General features: G+C 42.5%; 1 protein-coding gene across 7 annotated transcripts in view; it reads left to right on the top strand.

Moving 5' to 3' along the window:
* The window catches only part of TIAM2 (TIAM Rac1 associated GEF 2), a 241044-nt gene that overhangs the window by 149136 nt on the left and 67342 nt on the right, over positions 1 to 24566 (top strand). For 6 of the 7 annotated variants that reach the window (XM_032258733.1, XM_032258736.1, XM_032258734.1 and 3 more), the window contains 5 exons: positions 9499 to 9660; positions 11627 to 11731; positions 11965 to 12043; positions 14709 to 14801; positions 15666 to 15929. In XM_032258733.1, coding sequence (XP_032114624.1) covers positions 9499 to 9660; positions 11627 to 11731; positions 11965 to 12043; positions 14709 to 14801; positions 15666 to 15929 — 703 coding nt within the window. Of the gene's footprint in view, positions 1 to 873; positions 946 to 9498; positions 9661 to 11626; positions 11732 to 11964; positions 12044 to 14708; positions 14802 to 15665; positions 15930 to 24566 lie in introns of all 7 variants that reach the window. The other variant, XM_032258743.1, reaches the window with a different exon arrangement.

The following is a 24566-nucleotide window of genomic DNA, read 5'->3' as shown; positions in this document are numbered from 1 at the left end:
TAAGATTTTTTGATAAACAAAAGCATTTGGTCGAACATTTTTTGTTTTAAAAAGATATGAAACTAATTACAGTGTCAGTATTTATATAACTGAATGAAGTTGATTTAGTAGGTATTTCTAAATGTTTATATTGTTTTTAATGTTAATTATGCCACTACAAAATTTAGAAGGTAAAATTTGGAAAAGGCAATTGTTTTTAGTCCTTCTACTCAAACAAACCACTTTTAACATTTAGCTGTATTTTATTCCAAGATTTATTCTGCGCACTTTAAAAAAAGCAGATATGAGTTTGATTTTGGTTGTTCTGTTTCACACCTTTCAGAAATGTGTACTTTTTCGTTAACAGCAGCATCAAGAAGACATAGGATGACTTGAATAATATTTTTTTTTTTTTTTTTGAGACAGAGTCTCGATCTGTCACCCAGGCTGAAGTGCAGTGGTGCGATCTCGGCTCACTGCAACCTTCACCTCTTGAGTTCAAGCGATTCTCCTGCTTCAGCCTCCTGAGTAGCTGGGACCACAGGCAAGCACTACCATGCCCAGCTAATTTTTGTATTTTTAATGGAGATGGGGTTTCACTATTTTGGCCAGGCTGGTCTTGAACTGCTGACCTCACGTGATCCACCCACCTCAGCCTCTCAAAGTGCTGGGATTACAGGCCAACTTGGATAATATATGACATAAAAAAGTAGAATGTGACTATGTGGGAAGTTAAAACTTGAAGTGTATGAGAATAGTAGATAGTACAGATTGTGATATGAAGCTCTTATAAAATGTTATAGAACTTTAGTTTTTAAATAATGAAAACGGGTAGCTGGCAAATGAACATTACAGGGCCATTTCATTAGTCTTTTCCCCCCTGCCATCTGTCAGATGTTTGATTCAGGTGGTAGCCGTAGATTTTCTGGAACTCACCTACCTCAAAACTCCAGTAGCTCTAGTGAGGTAAACTTTGCTGTAGATGGCCACCATCTTGTTTCACAGGAATAACGCAAATGCTTAGTTAAGTGGGGGATGCCGCTTCAGAATCTTTACATGAACTTGTTGAAAATAGATTTAGAATTAAAATGATCCCTGTAGATATTCTCTAAAGAGATAGTCTTGAATGCCAAGCATTTTGGAGGTATCTAACCTCATGATAACTCTATTTTAAAATTAGTGACATGACTAAAGTCATAATAGCATCTTTCATTTATACATCTCCATTCCTCAGCACTTATCCTCATCTGAGAGTTCAGTGAACACAAAATTGCATTTTCCTCTCAGGGCTGTCAGGGATCTTCACACAGATAGAACATCCTCTGCGGTGTCTCTCCAGGTGCCATCAAGTGGAGCTGAGTAGCGTCTCCTCATCCCCAGAATTGCTTCTGACCAAACAAATCCTCAGAATGATGGCTGAATGAAATCCTGGAGTGTGAAACCTCGGATGTGCCTCTGCCTCTTCAAACCCACACCATCCCCATGAAGCTGTGTTTCATGTCATTGGTCTTTTCTCTAATTTCTCCTCCACCAAATAATTTTACCTGCGGTTTCGTCCCTCCAAAAAAAACTCTATTTGTTGATAGTGAAAAACTGATTATAATAGCGTTGGACAAACTTAATATACCTTTGCAGAAGTAGGCAGTCTTCTTTAATAAATCAGCGGGGATAAATCAGTGAATTGGGAATTTATTTTGTAAAAAACTGAGGATTGCTGGAGTGTTGGATGCTATAAGTCTTGGGAGAAGTGAGTGAGAAACGTTTTGGTGATCCTAAAATACACAACATAGACACATATTCTCCTCCATCTGTGGTCATCCCGAGCTGCTCAGGGTGCTGCTGTTACTGTCGAAACTGCTTGCAGGTGGCAGCTCTGCCTGGGGTGTCCTGCTTCCTGAAGGATGGGCTCAGAATGGATTAGAAAATCCTGCACTCAAAATCCCGTCCCCTTCCGTCTCCTTCCCCAGTGCTCAGGGGTCAGTGGAGTGCAGGCTGTGTGATGTCGTGAGTGCCTTTTACAGGCTGCCTTGTCTCTGGAGTTGCACCTGTTTTTTGCTCTACTTTTGCTGGATTTAAGCAACCATGGATGGAAAAGGAAACCAAATCCAAACCTTCCTTTTTATTTGTCACACCATCAAAATGGCAGACTTTTCATAATAAATAATTTCCTTTCCCCATCCCTTTATTTTTTTTTTAGACATGCCCAGCCTGTTTCAAAATGCAGATAAATGGCACAGCCTTCCCAGAACTTTAACTTGATTTTTCTTGCTTTTATGTCGCCATTATTTGCCTCATTCTTACTCTGTACTCACCATCTCTTACTTTAGCCATCCGTCAAGTGCATATGACACGGCTCCCAGGGAAGCTTGTCATCTATATAGTTTGTATATGATTATCTATATATTCTCAATCTGTAGCACACTGCTAAGGATATGATACTTGCTTAATAAGTTTGATGATTATTTCTATTAGATGTAGTCATTTGATGGGTGAGAATAACTGATTTATAATAAAAGCCCATAATTTTAGGGTCATATCTCTTCCAGCATTATGTAACAATGTAAATTTTTTTTTTTTTTTTTGAGATAGAGTCTTACTCTATCATCCAGGCTGGAATGCAATGGTGTGACCTCGGCTCACTGTAACCTCCGCCTCCCTGGTTCAAGTGAGTCTCCTGCTTCAGCCTCCCGAGTAGCTGGGATTACAAGCGCATGCCACCCCACCTGGCTAATTTTTGTATTTTTAGTAGAGACGGGGTTTCACTATGTTGGCCAGGCTGGTCTGGAACTCCTGACCTCATGATCGCCCATCTTGGCCTCCCAAAGTGCTGGGATTACAGGCGTGAGCCACCGCGCCTGGCCAACAATGTAAAATTCTTACTTTGAAAGTTAAGAGGCCTGGCATGTTGGCTCATACCTGTAATCCCAGCACTTTGGGAATCCGAGGCAGGTGGATCGTTTGAGACCAGCCTGGGCAACATGGTGAAACCCTGTCTTTACCAAAAATACAAAAAATTAGCTGAGTCTAGTGGCTTGTTCCTGGGAGGCTGAGGAGGGAGGATTGCTTGAGCCTGGGAGGCAGAGGTTGCAGTGAGCCGAGATCGCACCACTACACTCTGACCTGGGTGACAGAGCAAGACCCCATCTCCCAAAAAAGAAAGTTATGAAACTATAGCATCAGTACACTTTCTGTTAACAGAATTTATGTTGCACTTTGAAAATAAATTTTGCTAATGTAGCCACTTACAGTGAGAATTTAGTTTAGTACACTCAAATAAACAAGTCCCTTCAATGCTCCAAGGAGTGAGAAGAAACTACTATTACTATTATTACTGCATTTGTTTTTTTTAGGCATGTGTATATAAACAGTTACTCGGATTTATTTTAGCTAAGCATTACTTGTGACGTAGGGATACTGATGAAATTCCTTTCATTTATAGGACTATTTTAATGCAGCCTCTATCATTTCTGTGCTGTAGCACTCAGATAACTAGATTCAGATTGAATGGCAGGTAGAAGTAAGGGTGTAATTTGTTTTGTTTTGTTTTATGTCTTTGGGGCTTAAAATTCTGCCTAAGATGGCTAAATAATTAATGTTTCATCTTGCTACTTTTCATCTGCGAATCATTCTTGGAGAATACTTGTAACCTGCACAAACCTTCTATTTTTATACAGTAAGTGTATTACGACCATTTCTGTAACGCAGAAAGGCCGTTGTGAGGGAGGGGCCGTGTGCATTTTAAAATATTCCATTCTAATTGATGCATCATGTAACAGTCCAACAGTGAGTCACCCTAATTCAGAGTCTGTTAAGGCTGGAATAAAGCCAGTCTTACTTGAGCATTTTTTAGGGGACACTTTGGCTAGCCAAAAATGAAAGCTTTTCATAGCGAACATCTGGATGAGTAATAGTGAGTCTTATACGGCCTTTGAAGGGAGGTATTTGTCATGGAGATTGTGACAACAAATTCCCCACTAAGGCTCGGATGGCGGCTGCCCCGGAAGCTTCATTGCAAAAACTATGGCAGCCCCTGGGCCTTGGCCCCTTCTCCTGGAAAACTGGCTTGGGGTGTCCCCGTTTTCTGCGGCAGTGAGTGAATGCAGTATTGTCACGTTAGTCATGAGCTCCAAATTTAAAACAAACAAAAAACCCTGAAACCAAAACAAAACCCCTAATATTGGTTTCTTAAATGGAAAATATAAATGAAACGCCTTACTCTTTACCACAATATGGCAGTCTGTTTAGGTAGAATATTAATACGCAGCCTACATAGCATATATACGTATACATACACGCGTACGGCAACTAGCTAGATACATCTTTGTTTTCCTTTCATATCAACTGATGTTTGGGCATTAGTCCAAGAAGGAAATACACACTTTCTCTTCTGTGACATTTTACTGTTGTTAAGAAAGCTGGGAGCATGCAACGCCCTTTGTGTTTCCTCCTCATCTCCCTTGCAAATAGACTTTCCTTTTATCAGCCAGCGTGGTGGTGTGGGCACATTTGTGACAGCCAGATTGTGATTTTGCTACTCACTTCCCTTCCGTGATCCAAGTAGTAATTATGAGCCATTTGATCCAAAAGCATCTGCTGTGAGAACACACGGAGTTTCAATTTTTTCTCCTTGCTGCATACTGAGCATAAGTAATTTGACATGTGGTTTCAGGACCATTGATGCCATAACAATAAGTACTTCTGTGGAATGGCCTACAAGGAGAGCTAAAGTGATTTGCAGACATGAACTAGTCAGTCTGAGTGGCTGTGGCTGCAGTTCAGTGATGTCCCCGTGTCGTGATGGCCAGTTGGAGCTGACCACAAACTGATCGGCCACTACCGTGCCCCAGGGCTTTGGAACAAGGGCTGATCCTCAGGCAGTTTCTTTACGGTGGCCATTACTGAAATACAATAGTTAAGCTCAGTTCAGTATAATGCCACGATCCAGGCTCAACTTCAGAAAAAGCTTTACAATTTATGTCTATCAAATGCGATTCCTCCCCGTTAGTCTTCTAGCCACCCCACGAGGCTGGTGCTTTTAGCCCTTTTGAAGGTGAAGGAACAGAAGTGCAGAGGCGCTAGATAGCCCCCAATAAGACTGAGATTTGACCCGGATTGGCTTTCTATTACTGTATTTTTTCTGTCTTCATTTGTATTCTCAGGACCAGGAAGACTTGAAGAGGCTAGTTGGAAATATAAGTGTTTTTTCTTTGAGGGAAGGAAGTAGAGTGGGAGGCAGGGGAGGTGTGGAACGGTCGTGACAGAAGTAGCCAGCCGGGGACTTCTGGGTGTTAAAAAGATTCATTTAACATAGTAGCATCTTTGAAACGGGTCACCTGGAAGAAGGGTTTTACAGATGGCTCCATTTTTAATTCTTATTTTCAGGATTCTCAGTTTCTTTTATGAAAAGAATGTTGGAGAGTATTTTATCTGGCTTCGTGAAACGAAAGCATATGTATTTTCAACCTGGATAGCACTGACCCTCCTTCAGAGAATTAATCCAACTTTCCTTCCAGATGGGCAAAGCTTATAACAACCTAAGACATCTGTAAGCACCAAGTAGCTTTTTCTTTTTCTAGTTCTAATGAATGAATTTTAAATTCTTTTCTTTTTTCTTTGAGACAGAGTTTTGCTCTTCTTGCCCAGGCTGGAGTGAAATGGCGTGATCTCGGCTTACTGCAACCTCCGCCTCTGGGCTCCAGCAGTTCTTCTGCCTCAGCCTCCCGACTAGCTGGGTTTACAGGCATGCACCACCACACCCAGTTAATTTTGTATTTTTAGTAGAGACGGGGCTTCTCCATGTTAGTAAGGCTGGTCTCAAACTCCCGACTTCAGGTAATCCGCCTACCTCAGCCTCCCAAAGTGTTAGGATTACAGGCATGAGCCACCACATCTGGCCTTAATTTTAAATTCCTGGTGCTTCCTTTGAATAACCAGGTTTTACTTTTCTTGAACTGTATACATTTGTGAGGTATGTGTGTGAGAGAGTGTGTATATCTAACACACACCAAAATTTACATTGAGCTTTTCATTGAGGGGTCTCTTGAGAGGGTCTTACTCTTTGATGGCCTTGGCTTTGATAGACATCTACTTTTCTATGGGTCACCAGATCTTAGGTCAACAGTGTGGACTCAGAAAACCGTTGTCTGGAGCAATTGTAGCACACCACCTTGTTTAATGGATTTTAATAGGATTATTTCTTTCATCCTTCCATTCTTCCATCTATCTGTACACTTTTATCTTGTCAAGAACTTGTTCTCCTTCAATAACCTCTTAATTTCTCTTCTTGAAGCTTTCAGAGAGCATTAAGAACTTGACGCTATGTCAACAGCATTGAGTAAGATACTGAAACCGGACAGCGTTTACCTTTCATGCCTGTATATGACTGTGAATTTCGAGTTGTATTCAGCTCAGCACTCAGGTGTTAAGTGTGTCCTGGATGCAGGACGCACTGTGTTAATGGCTGGGAGACCGAGGAAGCAGAAGACAAAGGCTCTGCTGGCATTCATCTTTTCATCTTATGACCCCCGTGTGAGCTGGGCTTTGCCAAATGCTGTACCATGGACATAGGAGAGTAAACTCATCTTAGTGAGAGAACTTGAGGGCAGAGACAGGAGAGACTTCCCAGGACAGGGGCATTTTAAACCAGGCTGGAGGGTATATATGGTTTCAGCACTGATGCTGTAAGGATGGTACAGCAGAGAGAGAGGAGATGGAAAGCAGCATCAGTGAGGAGCAGGAGCGCACCACCCCCTTTTGGGGAATATTATCTGCGCCATTCTGTTCAATGTGAACATGGTGCGTAGCGTAGAATAATGGAAAGTAATCAGGAAATTTAGGTTGCACCCATTATAAAGGGAGTTAACTGCCGGGCGGGCATTCTGTGTAGTAGACTGGTAGTGTAAACCAGCTCAAGCCAGACTTCCACACTTCAAATCCCTGGAGTACCATAGGCGCTAATTGTGTAAACTTGGGCAAGTTTCTAGAATTTTCTGAGCCATATTTTTCTTGCCTGTTCAACAGGAATCATGACATTGTCTCCCTGAGAGGGCTGGTTGTGAGTGGTGAGTGAACTGGTAGCACATCAAGAGCTTGTTTCATTTGGCCCCATGAGATGCAGTCTTTCTTTTTTTGGAGACAGAGTCTCCCTCTGTCACCCACGCTAGGGTGCAATGGCAGGATCTTAACTCACTGCAACCTCCGCCTCCCAGGTTCAAGCAATTCTCCTGCCTCAGCCTCCCAAGTAGCTGGGACTATAGGTGCGTGCCACCATGCCCCTGCTAATTTTAGTAGAAATGGGGTTTTACCATGTTGGGCAGGCTGGTCTTGAACTCCAGACCTCAGGTGATCCACCTGCCTCAGCCTCCCAAACTGCTGCGATTACAGGCGTGGGCCATTGCACCTGGCCAGTGATACAGTCTTTCTCTGATTGTAACAGTGGGAACAAAAGGGTGTGAAGGCACAGTGTGAATTTGTACTGCTCATGTCCCTCCCCCACCTGTTTATCGATAATTACGTTTTTCCTGATCTCCAAAAGTGCAGCAGTAAATTGCTCTGCCACCCTCACTGGGAGCCTGTGACTTCCTCCCTGCCTTGTTCTTTGTGAAATTTCTTACTCCGCAGTGACCTCTGCTGGGTTTTAGTTTGCTTCTCAACAAGCCTGATTTGAGAGGTGGGGCCTGCACCTTTAAGGCTAAGCACGTGGTTGACTCACTGCCCAGATGAAAACAAGTACCTGAGAGAATCAACTGGAGAAAAAACACGTGCCTTTGAAAGACAAGACCCTTTAGGAGAGAGTGTCCAGGCTGGTTCCTGGCGTCCCTGGCTCCATGCATCTGCGCCTGTCTTTTCCTTTGGCGTTGGCACGTGTGGGGATGTTCGTTCTGGCTGTGATCGTTCTTCCAGAAAAATGTGCTGAAAGCAACAGATCCATGACAGATCCAGAAATGTCACTTCGAAGTTGAGCACCGTGTTTTCAGAAAGATGACACAGAGAGACGGGTTTTTCCCTTGCTTTGTTCTTTGAAATTTCTTTACGATGTCTCTTCTGGTTTTTAAATCCTACGTAGGAGGATCTTTTCCTTTGTATTTAAAAATGCATGGGATTCAAAGTAAAATCACTCATTAATGATAACTTTAAAGTATGATGAATGATATATAATAATGTGATAGTATTGAATCTATAGGTGACATTTTCTGGTATGCAAGGTGTTTCACGTAAATGACCTCTTTTGCTCACAAAACTTAAATAACAAATTTTCAATATTACATTAATGATGTCCTCTTTTAAAAAATAGGAGCTGAGTCATAGTAAGGTAAATATTTTGTCCTAGGCCACACTTTGCTGGTAGAATCTGTGGCTTTTGATTTCAAAGCCCTAAATCTTTTCTTTGTTACTATGTGAATGTAAGAACCTAGCCAGAGAGAAACATATGTGCATTGCTTAAGAAATGTATGCAATTTTTGTCATGAATTACAAAAGGCCAGATGAGCATGAAGTCAGCAAATTGTTGTGATGATATAGTTTGGTAAACTAAATGTTTTTGGGAAAGGCTACCTGAAGATGGCAGGTTTTAAGATGGTTTTCCAGCAGTGTCTATGTGTGAGATAGCTGAAGGATAGAGACAAGGTTTTCCAGGACTACGGGTTAATTTTAAGGAACAATTAGATTTCTGTCAGTGATGAGTCAGGCTAAAATTAAAAAGAAGAAACAAAGACAAAAAACCAGGTAGGCTTAGGAGAGAAGGCTCGTGCTTGGATTAAGTACAGTTCAAGGTCAGCATGGCAGGCAGGTGTCGGTGGCTGCGGACAAGATGTGTCTGGAATTCGGTGGGAGGTTGGAGAGGGGTTATGGCTTACATGCACGTTTCACAGTGGCCCTTCTCAACCATGATTCCGAAGCAGTAAGTGTGGATACTCAGCAGCCCTTCCATGAATTGTGGTGGTTTGTTCGTTTGTTTTGAGACACACTCTTACTTTGTTGCCCAGGCTGGGGTATAGTAGTGTGATCTTGGCTCACTGCAACCTCCACCTCCCGGGTTCAAGCAGTTCTCCTGCCTAAGCCTCCCGAGTAACTGGGACTGCAGGGGCACGTCACCATGCCCAGCTACTGTTTGTATTTTTAGTAGAGATGGGGTTTCACCACGTTGGCCAGGCTGATCTCAAACTCCTGACCTCAGGTAATCTGCCTGCCACAGTCTCCCAAAGTGCTGGGATTGCAGGCATGAGCCACCGTTCCTGGCCAGATTATGGTGTTCTAACTTGGCATAAGCAGCCAGTTGACCCAGTGGAAAGAATACAGGACAGAGAGTCACTGACTTTCACTCCACTTCCCTTGGCTGTCATTTCATCTGCAGAAAATGAGGCAACGCTGTTGGCCTTGGAGGGTTGTGAGAAGCCAGTGATGTGAAGAGTGTGAGCGTTTACTCTAAATACTCCATAAAGGAACATGACATTTTTTCCGGTGGTTTCCTTCATTTGTTAATCAAATTTGTCTGCATTTTCTTTTGGCGTCTACAAACAGGTGGACGAACTTCTGCATATATATGGTTCAACAGGAGACGGTGTTCCCCGAGACAACGCATGGGAACTCCAGACCTATGTTCACTTTCAGGATAATCACGGAGTTACTGTAGGGATCAAGCCAGAGCACAGAGTAGAAGATATTTTGACTCTGGCATGCAAGGTAATGGATTTTTCTGCAGAAATATACTTCTGAATAGAAATAATCATTAATGTTGCAATCTTATGCCTTCTAAATTTGTGTGGTGGTCAAGGGCCCACTTTCCACGCCAGGGAACATATTAGCAAATTTATTTATTTATTTATTTAATTTTTGAGATGGAGTCTTGCTCTGTCGCCAGGCTGGGGTGCAGTGGCGCGATCTTGGCTCACTGCAACCTCCATCTCTCAGGTTCAAGCAATTCCCCTGCCTCAGCCGCCTGAGTACTGGGACTAAAGGCACGCACCACCACACTTGGCTAATTTTTTGTATTTTAGTAGAGACGGGATTTTACCATGGCCAGGATGGTCTTGATCTCCTGACCTCGTGGTCCACCCACTTCAGCCTCCCTGAAGCATATTTATTAATGTATTCTGTTCCGTGATCTCTTTAGAAGAATGAGTTATTAGGTCACACCTCCATGAAGAACCTGAGATAATCCGAACTGTGTATACTTTGATATCTAGAATAATTGTGAAATCCGTTGCTATTTAAGTTACTTAGAGTTGGTGTTTTATAAGAAGGTGGCATAGACTTTGAGGTAGTTTAATTTAATCCTAAATAGTTTTACCAGATACCTCTAGATTAAAGGCGAAACTTGATATAATTCACAGTTGCTTCATGGAGATTAATATAAGATGATGTTTTATTCATTTTTCAAACTCGGTTTCATTCCGGATTTGAAAAGGAAGTTTATGTTAAGTCTTAAAGAGAGCCCTCTGGGAGAGAAGATACTCAGCAACATCAGATCAGAAGCTTTTAGACCACCAGGTGGTGTAGCAGAGCTTGAATAGTTTGAGTTTCCAGAGAAAATACAAATCTGTTGAAATGGTGAAAAAGGCATATAGTTTGGTAATGCTTAATCATGTGCACTTAATAAATGTGAAAAATGTTTAATCTTAGTTCCCTTTTTTCAGTTTGACTTGAAACATTAGGATACTGGACATTTACATGTAGTTTACATCCTTATGAACTTAATTTCCTTTTGCTCCCATATATAACATTTTTATTCAGAAAACCAACAATTCTATACCAATGATATCATCTATTAAGGGGTAATTTTCTAGGTGATAGAGGGGATCAGAAGTAGTGGTCAGTTTTACCCAGTTAGAGAATAGGCCTGAGATAAATTTCTCACTGTTGAAAATGTGCGTAAGAGAGAAAGAGAAAAGATGTGTCTTTACACATTTTGTTTCTTTGAAAAGTTTTTGGAGTAGGACGTTCTTAATTCTGAAGTCTATAGATTTGTTCACATTTTACAAATTTCTATACTTTGGTAATGAGAAACAAGGTCAGGCTCAACCTAACTAAAGAGATGACATTTGTTGAACTGGTAAGATTGATTCTGCTATCAGATATGTTCTACTGTCATCTCTTAAAATTGCATCTCTTGCCTTTAACGATAAGCAATGTCATTCAGAGAAAACCTTCTGAAAAATAGTCCCCCTTTACTTTTCTGCATACAAGTAATTTCTCTATGTATTTATTTGAGACGGAGTCTTGCTCTGTTGCCCAGGGTGGAGTGCAGTGGTGCGATCTCGGCTCACTGTAACCTCTGCCTCCTATGTTCAAGTGATTTCCTCCCTCAGCCTCCCGAGTAGCTGGGATTACAGGTGTGTGCCACCACGCCTGGCTAATTTTTGTATTTTTACTATAGTCGACGCTTTGCTGTATTGGCTAGCCTGGTCTCAAACTCCTGACCTCAAGTGATCCACCTGCCTTGGCTTCCCAAAGTGCTGGGATTACAGGCATGAGCCACCGCGCCCGGCCTGCATATGAGTATTTAAATTTGAGCTCTTATATAGGTTTAAATTCAACAAACTATATGCAGTTTTCTTTTAGAGTTTTCTACTTTGATTTTTAATGAGCCTGCTAACTAATGATGGATTTAGAAAGAGCATTTAAAATCTGAGTAACTTTTTCTTTATAGATGAGGCAGTTGGAACCCAGCCATTACTGCCTACAACTTCGAAAATTAGTGGATGACAACGTTGAGTACTGCACCCCTGCACCCTATGAATATATGCAAGAACAGGTAAGTGTGCGTTAGCTTTCGGAAAGGAAATCGAACCATATACATGGCCTTTTGATTTTGAAAAATGTCATTTTGGGGGAAAATTCTATTTAATTTGGCATCTAGTTTGGAAACAGTCTCTATAGAAAGAGTCTCTTAATAGCTTTTTTGTTTTATTATGAAAACTAGTGTCAAAGTAACTTTTCAAGGTATCATAACATAAAATCCTCTGATTTTGTTCTCGCTTTCTGTAGGTTTATGATGAAATAGAAGTCTTTCCACTGAATGTTTATGATGTGCAGCTCACGAAGACTGGGAGCGTGTCTGACTTTGGTAAGTGTTAGGAGTGCCCTTGCCTGGGAGTTGTGTTGTTCGTCCTTGTCTAGCTTGCCCCAGTATCTTTGGACTTAATTTTTTTCCCTATACATTTGCATTTTCTGCATATATGATAATAGTTTGTGAACTTCCTTTCTCTGCCTTCATTTCTATTTATTGATATCAGCAGGCTACACAGATAGGTATCAGTATTACAGGGAAATGCCAAGTAATGAAATGGAATGAATATAAAATTGATGGGAATTTGAAAGTATAGATATAATACATCGAATGTCCTGTGTACTGATGCTGCTCTAAGATCAACTCCTGATTCATATTTGCTTTCATCTCTAGTGTCTTTGCTCTTAGTTTGCTCGTTCCACCTGTAATGCTCCCCTTCTTTCTTCCCCCATCCCTCCTCTCTGATGACATGAATCCTACTGTCCTTCAAGAACTAACTCAAGGTCTGACTTTCTTGAAGAAGCCATCTCTGATTGCTTTAGCTTTACTTGTTTCTTTCTTCTCTGAGTTTAACAGTTACGGGTCTGTGCATCCGAGGTCACTTCACAGCATAATTTCCTACATTTCTCTTTGATTAGATAATGATTGATAAATACCTCCCTAGAAACACTCAATGATTAGGTAATGATTGGTAAATACCTCCATAGAAACACTATTTTATACCTTGTTAAATATATTTATACAACATGATTATTTTCCTTGAAGCGATTCAAACTAATAATAAATAAGTTTATAATATGTTAAATTGTCCTTTTTAGGCTGCCTTCATTTTTAAAAAATTTGTATAATCTTTTCTGACCCCCATGTTTATTTTTATTTTTATTGTTTTTAAGGCAGAGTCCTGCTCTGTCGCCCAGGCTGGAGTGCAGTGGTGCAATCTCGGCTCACTGCAACCTCTGCCTCCTGGGTTTAAGCAATTCTCCCTGCCTCAGCCTCTCAAGTAGCTGGGATTATAGGTGCCTGCCACTATGCCTGGCTAATTTTTGTGTTTTTAATAGAGACAGGGTTTCACCACGTTGACCAGGCTGCTCTTGAACTCCCGGACTCAAGTGATCTACCCACGTCGGCCCTCCAGAGTGCTAGGATTACAGGCGTGAGCCACCGTGCCTGGCCCCCATGTTATGCTGGTTTTTCCTTTGAGGCCCTCTTGACCTTTTTTCTCTTCCTTTTGGCCTTCACTGTGCTTTTTGTGATTGCCATTTGTGTTCATCTTTGTATTGGAATGACTGAATGAAGACCCTTGCAAAGATACTCTCTGGTGAGACCATAATCTGCCAGACTCTGCTGGGGGCATGGAGGAGACCTGGGGAACAGGATGTTCCTGCTGTCCTCAAGGGACTCTCTGTATTAGGGGACCAAGGCATGGAAACGTGTGTTCCTCACTGTGGCATCACAGAGGAGGACACTGAGTTTAGGAATGGTGCATTCAGAAGAGGGAAGGTCCCCCTAGATTTGCATGTGGTCTTATATATTTAGGGCAAGCACTGTATTCATCCAGGCATTCTTGTACCTTCTTAAAATGCTTGACCCCAAACATAGCTTTTCTCAACACTTATTTGTTGTATTGAACTGAATTTCATATATTTCAGTAAAAGTATTTTTTTGCTGTTAAATTTGTTCCTAATTTTTTTTTTTTTTTTTTTTTGAGACAGAGTGTTGCTATGTTGCCTAGGCTGGAGTACAATGGTGCAATCTCAGCCCACTACAACCTCCGCCTCCTGGGTTCAAGCGATTCTCCTGCCTCAGCCTCCTGAGTAGCTGGAATTACAGGCTCCCACCACCACACCCAGCTAATTTTTATATTTTTAGTAGAGAGGGGTTCCACCATGTTGGTCAGGCTGGTCTTGAGCTCTGACCTCGTGATCCACCCACCTCGGCCTGCCATAAGTGTTGGGACTACAGGCGTGAGCCACCGTGCCCAGCCTTTAAATTTTTAATTGTGGTAATAGACACATAACATAAAGTTTATCGCCTTAACCACTTTTAAATATACAGTTTTGTGGCATTAAGTACATTCACAGTGTTGTGCTACCATCCCCACCATCTATTGCTAGAAATCTTTTCACCTTGTAAAAATGAACTCCTTACCCGTTAAACACTAACTCCTCATACTGTCCTTCCCCCGGCCCTGGGCACCACCATTCTGTTAATACTTTCTACCTCTCTGAATTTGACTGCCCTGGCTACTCATATAAATACTATCATACTGTGTTGGCTATTTGTGACTGGGCTATTTGACTTAGCATATTCTCCTCAAAGTTCACCCAAATTGTAGCATAGATCAGGATGTTTTTCCTTTTTAAGACTGGTTGATATTCCCCCGTACGCATAGATCACACCTCGCTTATCCATCTGTCCATCGACAGACAGTTGGGTTATTTCTGCCTCTTGACTATTGTGAATAATGCTGTTAAACACATGGGTTCATGGTCTCACCTTTTAAATTAAAGTTATGTTCTTATATTTCTTAAGCCTCTGGTCTGCCATTTTTCTTGTTCTGCCCCTGCCAGATATTTTTGTCCTTTCAAAATAGTTGTAATTTAGACTTTCTGAACATACTGTCCTTACCAGAAAAGGTGTTCAAAGAAATACTGCTGATGTAGTTGGGGAAATGGAGCGTGGGGGGTTGAGACTTGTTTTTTCCTTTTCCTTTCACTCCCAGGGTTTGCAGTTATGGCGCAGGTGGACGAGCATCAGCATCTCAGCCGGATATTCGTAAGCGACGTCCTCCCCGATGGCCTGGCATATGGGGAAGGTTCGTGTGGCACCCTGTGCCTCTGTTCCCTCTTCATTTGAAACTATGGAAAATGTGGTCTGGCTAGTGAATGTTTCTTCTTCAAGTTTGATCAGGAAAAGGTTTCTCCTGGAACTTTAAAGAAAGTAAACGTAAGAGTTTAATTGGAAATGCGACCAAATGCAGCGGCTCACTCCCATAAACCCAGCTGCTCAGGAGGCTGAGGCAGGAGGATAGAAGGATTGCTTGAGCCTGGGAGTCCAAGACCAGCCTGGGAGATATAGTGAGACCCCTGCCTCCATAAAAAAAGGAAAGAGAGAGACAAAAGACAGAAAATGCATATGTCTGTATATAGAGAGAGCATTCGTGTGTGTGTTTAAAAGAGAGAAAGTGTATACATGTATGAAGACAGATAGAGGGGAGAAGGAAGAGAGTGTGAGACAGACAGCAGACACTGATGGAACAGATTTAACATCGGGATAGTAGAAAACGCAATCTCTCAAGTTGCTTCTCTTTCAAACGATTTATTCTAACAGTAACTGTGAGATAACTAACATTGCTTTTGCTCTTAGTGGCACCTAAACACTATACATTTTGGCCCTTTAATTCTTTTTTGTTTTTCTAATGTAAAAGATGAAGTCTCATTGTATTACCCTAGGCTGGTGTCAGACTCCTGGGTCAAGTGATCTTCCCATCTCTGTCTCCTGATTAGCGGAGGCTACATGCTCCTGCCACTGTGCGGGGCTGGTACTTTCTTTGAAGAAAGCAACAAACAAAACAGTCCCTAAGAGTACCTGGTTTGAATTTGCGGCCTTCTTTCATCTTAAAATATTTCTCTCAGTAATCCCTCTCTCTTTTTTTCTGTTTCCCCTTCCTTTTTCTCAGGGCTGAGGAAGGGCAATGAGATCATGACCTTAAACGGGGAAGCTGTGTCTGATCTTGACCTTAAGCAGATGGAGGCCCTGTTTTCTGAGAAGAGTGTCGGACTCACTCTGATTGCCCGGCCTCCGGACACAAAAGCAACCCTCTGTACATCCTGGTCAGACAGTGACTTGTTCTCCAGGGACCAGAAGAGTCTGCTGCCCCCTCCTAACCAGTCCCAACTGCTGGAGGAATTCTTGGATAACTTTAAAAAGAATTCAGCCAATGGTAAGGCTTTGTTCTGTCTTCCTTCTTAACTGCTGGTATCAACAGCCAGTATTTTTAGGCTGTAATTTTGCTTGCAAACTCAGATTATTTAAGCTGTTCAAAGAATGTCTTCTAATTTATTAGAAGAATACAGATGCCAACTGGAGTAGATTTTATCAAAATTTTATGCATTTTAGTAATTACAGCACTTTCATGAAAACAGAAAATAATTATTTTTGCACAAAATAACATTAAAAAAAATCACGGACTCTAAGAATCACCCACAATGTTTGGTCTCATAGTTGCTCTGTGATGGAAGGCAAATAAAAACCTGCATAAATGCCAAAGTTGAAAGATTTTTCTTATTTAGTTGAATCTAAGGCAGTAATCTGTTGGCTCTGAGAACGGTCCATGAAGTTCAGTCCCTTCCATCTTTTGTTAAGTACTGCTTTCTTAGTAAGCAGCAAACTGTCTTTTTTAAAATTAATTTATATATTTTCTTGAGACAAAGTCTCACTCTGTCACCCCGGCTGAGTGCAATGGCATGATCTAGGCTCAGTGCAACCACTGTCTCCCACTCAAGCCATTCTCATGCCTCAGCCTCCTGAGTAGCTGAGATTACAGGCATGTACCACCATGCCTGGCTAACTTTTGTGTTTTTAGTAGACATGGGGTTTCACCAGGTTGCCCAGACTGGTCTCAAACTCCTGACCTCAGGGGATACACCCACCTCGGCCTCCCAGAGTGCTGGGATTATAGGCATGAGCCATCATACCTGGCCAGTAAACAGCAAACTTTTAATGTAGGTCATGAATTTTAAAGCTTTGTCAAGGCCTAAAAGCGAAAAACTGTGTGCCAATATATTTTTCTCATGGTAAGACTTCCATATGAGAAAATCATTTGAAGGTCTGAATTTCTGAGCTTATCATTCATGTGTGTTTCATGCACTGAATCAAATACGTTAGGGGCTCTGGCTGGGACTGAAAAGTGGTAGTTTCACTTTAGACCTCTGAAGAGCCTGGGTCAAGCTCCACAGGAGACCGAGTGTAGGGTCTTTTTCCTGGGAGAGCACAGAGCAATTTTTATACTTTATTACGATGATAATGGATTTCCAATTGGAATCTCTGCGTGGTTACCAAAAATGAATGAAAAACACCAAAGAGAAGTTGTTAGGATTGATTTAATTATAAAGGAAGTTTATTTGGTCATTTTTGGAATTAAAAAATCAGATGGTAAGATTTGTGATTCAATAAGGTATCTCGTGCTTTCTCCTCTTCTCTTGGGACTCTCCTCTAATTTAAAATGCCATTAAATGGACTATTGGCATATAAAAGTGAATGTCATAAAACAAAAATTATGATGGAACTTATTAATGACTTGGGTATATTAGGGCCATCATTCAGCTACCCTGGGCTGCTGTTATGGGTCTGAGTATTCCGTATAATACATACGTGTGTCCATTTGTTGGATTCATTACTCTTGAGGGATACATTCGCTACCTGTGTTATGTCTCTATGTATTTTATCATCATAAGAAACTACCACTGAGGCTATAATACCTTTGGCACTTGAGAGAATGAATTCCTATAGAAAGCAAAGAAAGGGGCACATTTACTTTTTGTTTGGAGACGGGGTCTCACTGTCACCCAGGCTGGAGTGCAGTGGCATGATCATGGCTCAATGCAACCTCCACTTCCCAGTTTCAAGTGATTCCCCTGCCTCAGCCTCCCAAGTAGCTGGGACCACAGGAACACGTCACTACACCTGGCTAATTTTTGTATTTTTAGTAGAGACAGGGTTTCACCATGTTGCCCAGGCTGGTCTCGAACTCCTGTCCTCAAGCAATCTACTCACCTCAGCCTCCCAAAGTGCTGGGATTACAGGTGTGAGCCACTGTGCTCAGCTGTTTTTCTTTTCTTTTAATTTTTTTTTAAACAGTAAGGATCAACCAGGTAAGTTAAGCCACTTTTTTTTTTTTAAGGAAACAGAATAAAGAGTCAGTCCTGGATCGGTTAAACAGCTATTCTCTTACTCGTCTTAGCCATTCGGACTGTCTAATCATTTATAACCTATGTCTGTGTGGACAGAGAGCTTAGCCAGGCAGGCATGGTGCTTGCTCGCATCAGGTCCTCCTGATGGAACCTTGCAGGTTCTTCGCCTAGCCCTTTTCTCGTTCCCTAGCAAGACTGCTCTGTGGGGTGTGAGTCTCCTAGGCAGCGCCCTGCCTGCCTCTGCCCTGGGCTTTCCCATCCCTTCCCTCTCCTAAGCTCCAGGTGGTTGTTCCGTAGCGATGTTGTTTGTGCTGGAAAAACAGCCCCAACAGACTCCATCCCCGAACGCTGCAAAGGTATTTTGTTTTTCTCGTTGAGGTAGTTGTGTTGCTTGTGAAGGAAGTTAAATGCCTATGGGCCCACATCTCAGAAGGAAGTCTTCCATTTTGAAGGTTGAGGGGAGAAGAAAATAAGGGTGGATAGGTGAGAAATTGAAAGATGAAAGTGAAAAAGATCAGCCCTCTCATTCATATGCAACATCTCAATGGCAAGAGAAGCCTGTGTTTGTGGAAACTCTGAGAAGTGGCATGGTGACAGGCATCGAGATTTTGAGTCAGACCTGGGTTCAGGTCCTGGGGCTGCCTGTATGGGTTTTTTGACTCACCCAGGGGGCTCTGGGCTTTCGTGGATGCTACCCCAGCCTCTTTTCCCTGGCGGAAATGGTTCTGAGGTACAGTCCACGTGGCTCTGCAGAGGGGCCCTGGAGTGAGCCCCAGCAGCACGCAGCAGCCTCGCTTTCACGTTTCCCATGGGCTTCCTGCCTCACTGTCCCCACCCCCTCTCCCTTGGGCATCTCGGGGTTACCTTCCCAATAAACTTCTATGTCCAAGTCCTCGGCTCAGATTCTGCTTTTGGGGGAGCCCGAATGAAGACTCTGAGCCTCGCTTTTCTCATCCAGAGGATAGTGCTTTTCCCCTGACCCTGTGGAACCTGTGAGTTTGGGGAAATTCCTGTCTGTGGCACATCCAGCCCAGCGTCTTTCTTGGCAGGAATTCTGAAAATGTGCTTCTCCTCCTCCTCCTTCTCCTTTGCAGCTTCTTGGTTTGTTAAAAATTACTTTGATTTGCTTTTGCAATGAATTAGAAAACAGTAATCCCATTTTTAAACTAAAGTTAAGATTTACAGAAATCAAAAATGTAAATGACTTTGAAAAACAGTGTTTACTACAACTTTGAATTATTCTTCACAGTGGCCATTTGAGAGGCTCCCTCTCCCTAAACTTCATGTTCCCTTGGCATTGCTAGAAGGCAGCCATGTACTTGAAAAGAAGGAATGTTCTGTTTACTTTTCCAGAGAACCCAATCCTTTCCTTGCTGTAAAAACCCTATGGCTGGCTGTCTGGGAAAGAAGACCTGTTGCCTGCCTGCCTTTCCTTCTTTCTTTCTTTTCTTTCTTTCTCTCTCTCTCTCTCTCTCTCTCTCTCTTCTTTCTTTCTTTCTTTCAGTAGAAATTATAAGAATATCAGAAGGCATATGAAAAGGAAAGGCTTTAAGCACTTGTTTGGGCTTAAAAAAAGTGGAATATTTATAGCCCCCTGTCGGGAGGGGTCCCTGGGAGCAAGCTACCTGGAGTTCAGGGCTTTCAGACATGTCTTGAAGTTTGTTGGTTAACTTTTGTCTCTTGATCAGTTTCAAGTGGGGGAAAAAAATCTGTCCATCTGTATCTCTCTATCTCTAATGTATCTTTGACTGAAAGAAGTGTTAGTCACAGTAGCAAGTCCCAGGAAGCTAGGGGTTTGCTTGTGGGTTGCTACCAAGGTTCTGCTTTTCTAGAAAAGAAGCATCCTTGCAGTATTTGATGTTCATTGCTGTGAATAATGTTTAGGAAAATGGGTCTCAAACTTCCTAGTGCCCAAGACTTGCCTGCTGAGCTTAGTGAAAATGCAGATGCCAGGGTTTTGCTGTCGGTGCACCTCCTGCAGGAGGCTTGGAGCAGTGCAAGACCCCTCTTTTTTATTTTTTTGAGACCAAGTTTCACTCTTGCTGTCCAGTCTGGAGTGCAATGGCGCCATCTCGGCTCACTGCAACCTCTCTCTGCTGGGTTCAAGCGATTCTCCTGCCTCAGCCTTCCGAGTAGCTGGGATTACAGGCATGCACCACCATGCCCGGATAATTGTGTATTTTTAGTAGAGACGGGGTTTCTCCACGTTGGTCAGGCTGGTCTCGAACTCCTGATCTCAGGTGATTTGCCTGTCTTGGCCTCCTAAAGTCCTGGGATTACAGGCATGAGCCACTGCGACTGGCTGCAAGCCCCATTTTTAACCTGCACAGGTGGAAAGCAGCCCTGGAGAGCCAGCCTTTCTAGCCTGCATTTCTGGAGAGCAGTCCTGGGGCTGGTGTGAGCTCCCCTGCTACCCCTTGGTCATTAGTCTAAGTGAGGTGCCTGAACTGGAGCAGTAGGACTTACTGTTTCCTGAGCTCTTCTATACTGAGGCTGTAAGAATGGAATGAGATAATATGCGTCAAGTTCTCAGCATATGATAGCTGTTGCGCATGTGTGTTCTTAGGAATTGTGCACCCTAAACCTCTACCATTGTCTTTCCTTACGTGCTCAGAATGCGGGCAGTCGACTCTTAGCTCACCTCATTTGTTGCTCAGCCCATGCTTGGAAGACACCATCTTCCATCTGGCAAATCACTTACATTAGGAAGCCAAGAACTCCCGGCATTCACCAGCTTCACTCCACTATGCCTGTGATGCTCTGTGAGAAGCGGAACAGACAGGAATATAGGAAGAATTGGCGAGGATTCAGTATGAAGTTCCTCTGTTTCCTAAGAAATGAATGACCATTTGATTTTGCCTTTAAGGGCTTAAATTTCTAGTTATTCACAGTGGGGAGAGGAAATGTCCAGAGGCTGTATTTGACTTGTGCGGAAATATCATCTGTAAAAACTTTGTATAGAGAGAATCAACGTTACCACTGGAGTTCCCCAAAGAGGCCGGTGTTATTTTAGAGCCAACAAGGCGCCCATTGAAGGGACTGAACGGACCAGACTTGTTTATACTGGGATCCTGTTAGTGCTGTATTTGTGATTTATGTATGAAAATCCCTTTGCTAGTGTTTGCCATCTTTTGAAACATTCCAGCAGCTTTTAAGAAAGTCTCATTGGGCGCAGAGTTTCTGAACAAAGTCTTTATGTAAACACTGAGCTCGCGGCATTAATGAACTCTCCAGCTATAAACAGCATTCACACTGCCTTGTTAGGACTGGAGGTATATTTAGTAGGGGACAAAATAGAAAAGACCTATGTCCCTCCTTCCATTTAGACGATATAAATCCAACACATGCTTACCAGATGATGAAGGTAATTGCAGCCTGAGGTTCTTTTTCAGCCCTCACGCCCCCTTTGAATCATTCTTTTTAAAATGGCTGTAAGTAGTGTAGTCTCAAGCCACCAGAAGCCACTTAGATGTAAATTTGCTCTTTGGAATGAATTGCTCTTGGGAATGTATGTGCCCATGATACAGCTTCTCACCAGGGAAAAGTATGATAGAGCCAGCTCTGATGTGGCAAACCCACTTATTTCCTGTTTATAAGAGTGAGGGCATTTTGGCTTCCATAGCCTGTTTAGGATGACTAACAGCATTTAGCTGAGAGAATGCTCTGTTTGTGTGTAAAACTGCTATTACTGAGTCTGGCTGGCTGACACCCCAGATTTCCAGATGTAAAAACATATTAGTGTTCCTAAAGATGAGTGGTACATTTTTTTTTTTAATCAAAAGACAATCCGATTGGGAAATACTGGTTTTACCAGGACACAGAACTTCAGTCTCAGAATTAGGAGTTTCTTGTGTCTGTGCTGAAGATTGGTTTCATTTTCATCAGTGTGGAAGTGAGCATGTGGCTATACGTGGTGGAAAAATTAAGATCCTTGGATACTAATTTCCTTATAAAACTTCGTTTTGTTTGGATATTTGATTTTCTTTTTTTTTTTTATTCCCAGTCATTTATTTATTCACTTATGTGTTTAACAAATAATCTTTTGTCAAATGTCGAAGGTATGTATAGACGAATTACACATTATTTCATACTCTCAAGAAGCTCATAGTTGAATGGGAAAACACTTGTAAATAATTCCTGGCTCAAAAGAAAAAAAAAATGCAGTGAAGAGAATTACAGGTCTGTGTTGGACCTGTAATTTTTCTGCTTTAGTAGAGCAAAGAGCAAAACCCACTAATTTTTCTGTTTTACAAGAGCAAAGGCACCCATAAGCAAGGCACAGAGCCCTCAGCATCAGCATCCAAGGGCAGTTTCTGGAAGGGTTTATGTTTGATCTCAGCACTGCAGATGGACAGGCTGTGGACCTCTAGGTGTGTGGTGTGGGGACTTAGTGGAGGGAAGGACATTTCACATAGAACAGCAAGCTGGAAGACAAGAGGCTGCAATAAAGGTCACAGGAAGAAAGGCTGGAAAGTCTCTTGGGGCCAGATTGTAGAAAACCGTACATTCTCAGAATTTATATCGTATCATTGCATGCATCTGAAAAACCAACTAACTAGTCAGCTAGCTAATGAGTATTGTATTACCACTTCCCCCTGCCTTCTATAAAATATAGAGAACTTGTCATTTAATGGCCACTGGAGTGTGACTTAAAAAACTCGTCCCTGCCTTTCAACTCTATTGTCCCACCACTCCAGCTTTATTGCTTTGGATCTTAAAGTATTGTTGTGTTTAGTGATCAGAAGTCCCTTATAAAATAAATGTTCAAATGTTTTAGAGGAAAGAGTGAATCAAGGAAGTCCTGTACGTTCTCTATAAAACCTGAGTCCTCCTCAGCGTTGGGAAGCCGTCTTCACTAAAGTGTGGTCCTCACCGTTCCCCTTTAGGGGTGTGGTAGATGGAAGAGCCCTGCTGGCCTGTGACAGCGACAGCTGGTGGGGAGGCGACACCCCTTGGCAAAGAAGACCAAGCAGTATGAGGGTCAGGAGGAGAGATGTTAAATAAACCTTGCCAGCATTTGGAGTAAAAATCAGTCTTGGATTTTCTGTTTGAACATTAAGTATAAATACCTCTTTCAGCTAAAAATCGGCAGAAGTTCTCTGAAGCACACTGTGCGAAATGTCTCTTGGCTCTGCCCCTTTTGATGGACATTTGAGAGTCTGGGATGCCAGGCAGGTCTGTGCAGGTAGAGTGAGCCAGCTCTCTATGAGGCAGTTCTTCTTTGACACTGTTGGCTGCTGGTAAGAGGAAACTTTATAGCCTATTACATAAGGAAAAGGAAAAGAAAAGCTCTCACTTTTCTGTGGGAGTTATGAGTACTGGCTGCCAAATGCTACTTGTTTGTGTTTCTATTTTTGTTCCCCTTCTTTTGTAAGGGGCTTCAAAATGAATTATATTTCTCACTTTATTCCTGCCTATGAAGGAATTGAGATCATCGGGAAGGACCAAGTATGATATCTTCTTTCTAGCTCTCGTGTTCAGAGATAACTGGATTGTGACAATATCTTCAGTTTTTCAGCTTGGTAATACCTGTGCATGGTAACAATGCCAGCAGTGTAGAAGGTTAAACAGTGACAGGTAAGTCCCCCTCAGCTACATCAGGCAGTAGTAGTGAAGAGCATGGACACCCCCTGATGACCTGGCTCAGGTCCTGGCTCCAGGCTCTCCCACTCCTAGCTATGTGACCTTGGGCAAGTCACTTAACCTGGTAGCTTAGTTTTTGCAACTGTAAAATGGTCTAGGATTTTTGTGGGATCAACGGGCTAATATTTGAAGGCACTGGAATCTGCCTGGCACCTAGTCAAGGCCATGTAAGTGTTGGTTGAATACGTAGATACATTCCTCTTACCTTGTTCTTAGCTACACAGTGTCTCATCCAGGGGTCATCATTGTTCTTAGTTTCTTTCTCATCCTGGTCTGGAGAATTCTAAATATTGGGGGAAATTGGCCGGGTGTAGTGGCTCATGCCTGTTATTCCAGCACTTTGGGAGGCTGAGGTGGGCGGATCACCTGAGGTCAGGAGTTCAAGACCAGCCTGGGCAACATGGTGAAACCCCATTTCTAATAAAAATAGAAAAATTAGCCAGACATGGTGGCAGTTGCCTGCAGTCCAAGCTACCACTCGGGAGGCTTAGGCAGGAGAATTGTTTGAACCCAGGAGGTGGAGGTTGCAGTGAGCCAAGATTGTGCCACTACATTCCAGCCTGGGTGACAGAACAAGACTCTGTCTCATAAAGAACAACAACAAAATTGGGGAAAATAATGGCGTATTTTTCTGCTTTGTTTTTACTGCATTGTCTTAGTACATGGCTATGGTGGACAGAATAATGGCCCACCCCAAACAGGTCCACATTCTAATCCCCAGAACCTGTGACTATGGCAAAAGGGATTTAAATTTCAAAAGACTTTGAAGTTGTGATTAAGTTAATTGAGATGGGTGGGCAGAATTTTATGATTATGTGGGGGGCCCAGTGTAATCACAAGGGTCCTTATTAGAGGGAGGAGGGTCAGAATCAGAGAAGTAAATGTGATGAGGGAGGAGAGAGGTGGGAGGGATGTGGCAGCCACAAGCCAAGGAATGCAGGCGGCCTCTCGAATTTGGAAAAGGAAAGAGTGCTCCCTTAGGGCCTCCAGATAGAACACAGCCCCGTGGCCTTAGTCTTCTGTAT

Source organism: Sapajus apella, unplaced genomic scaffold, assembly GCF_009761245.1.
Source record: "Sapajus apella isolate SASKATOON/1434 unplaced genomic scaffold, GSC_monkey_1.0 scaffold105, whole genome shotgun sequence".
Classification (NCBI taxonomy): domain Eukaryota; kingdom Metazoa; phylum Chordata; class Mammalia; order Primates; family Cebidae; genus Sapajus; species Sapajus apella.
Note: the sequence above shows the minus strand (reverse complement) of the source record. Positions and strands in the feature narration are given on the sequence as shown.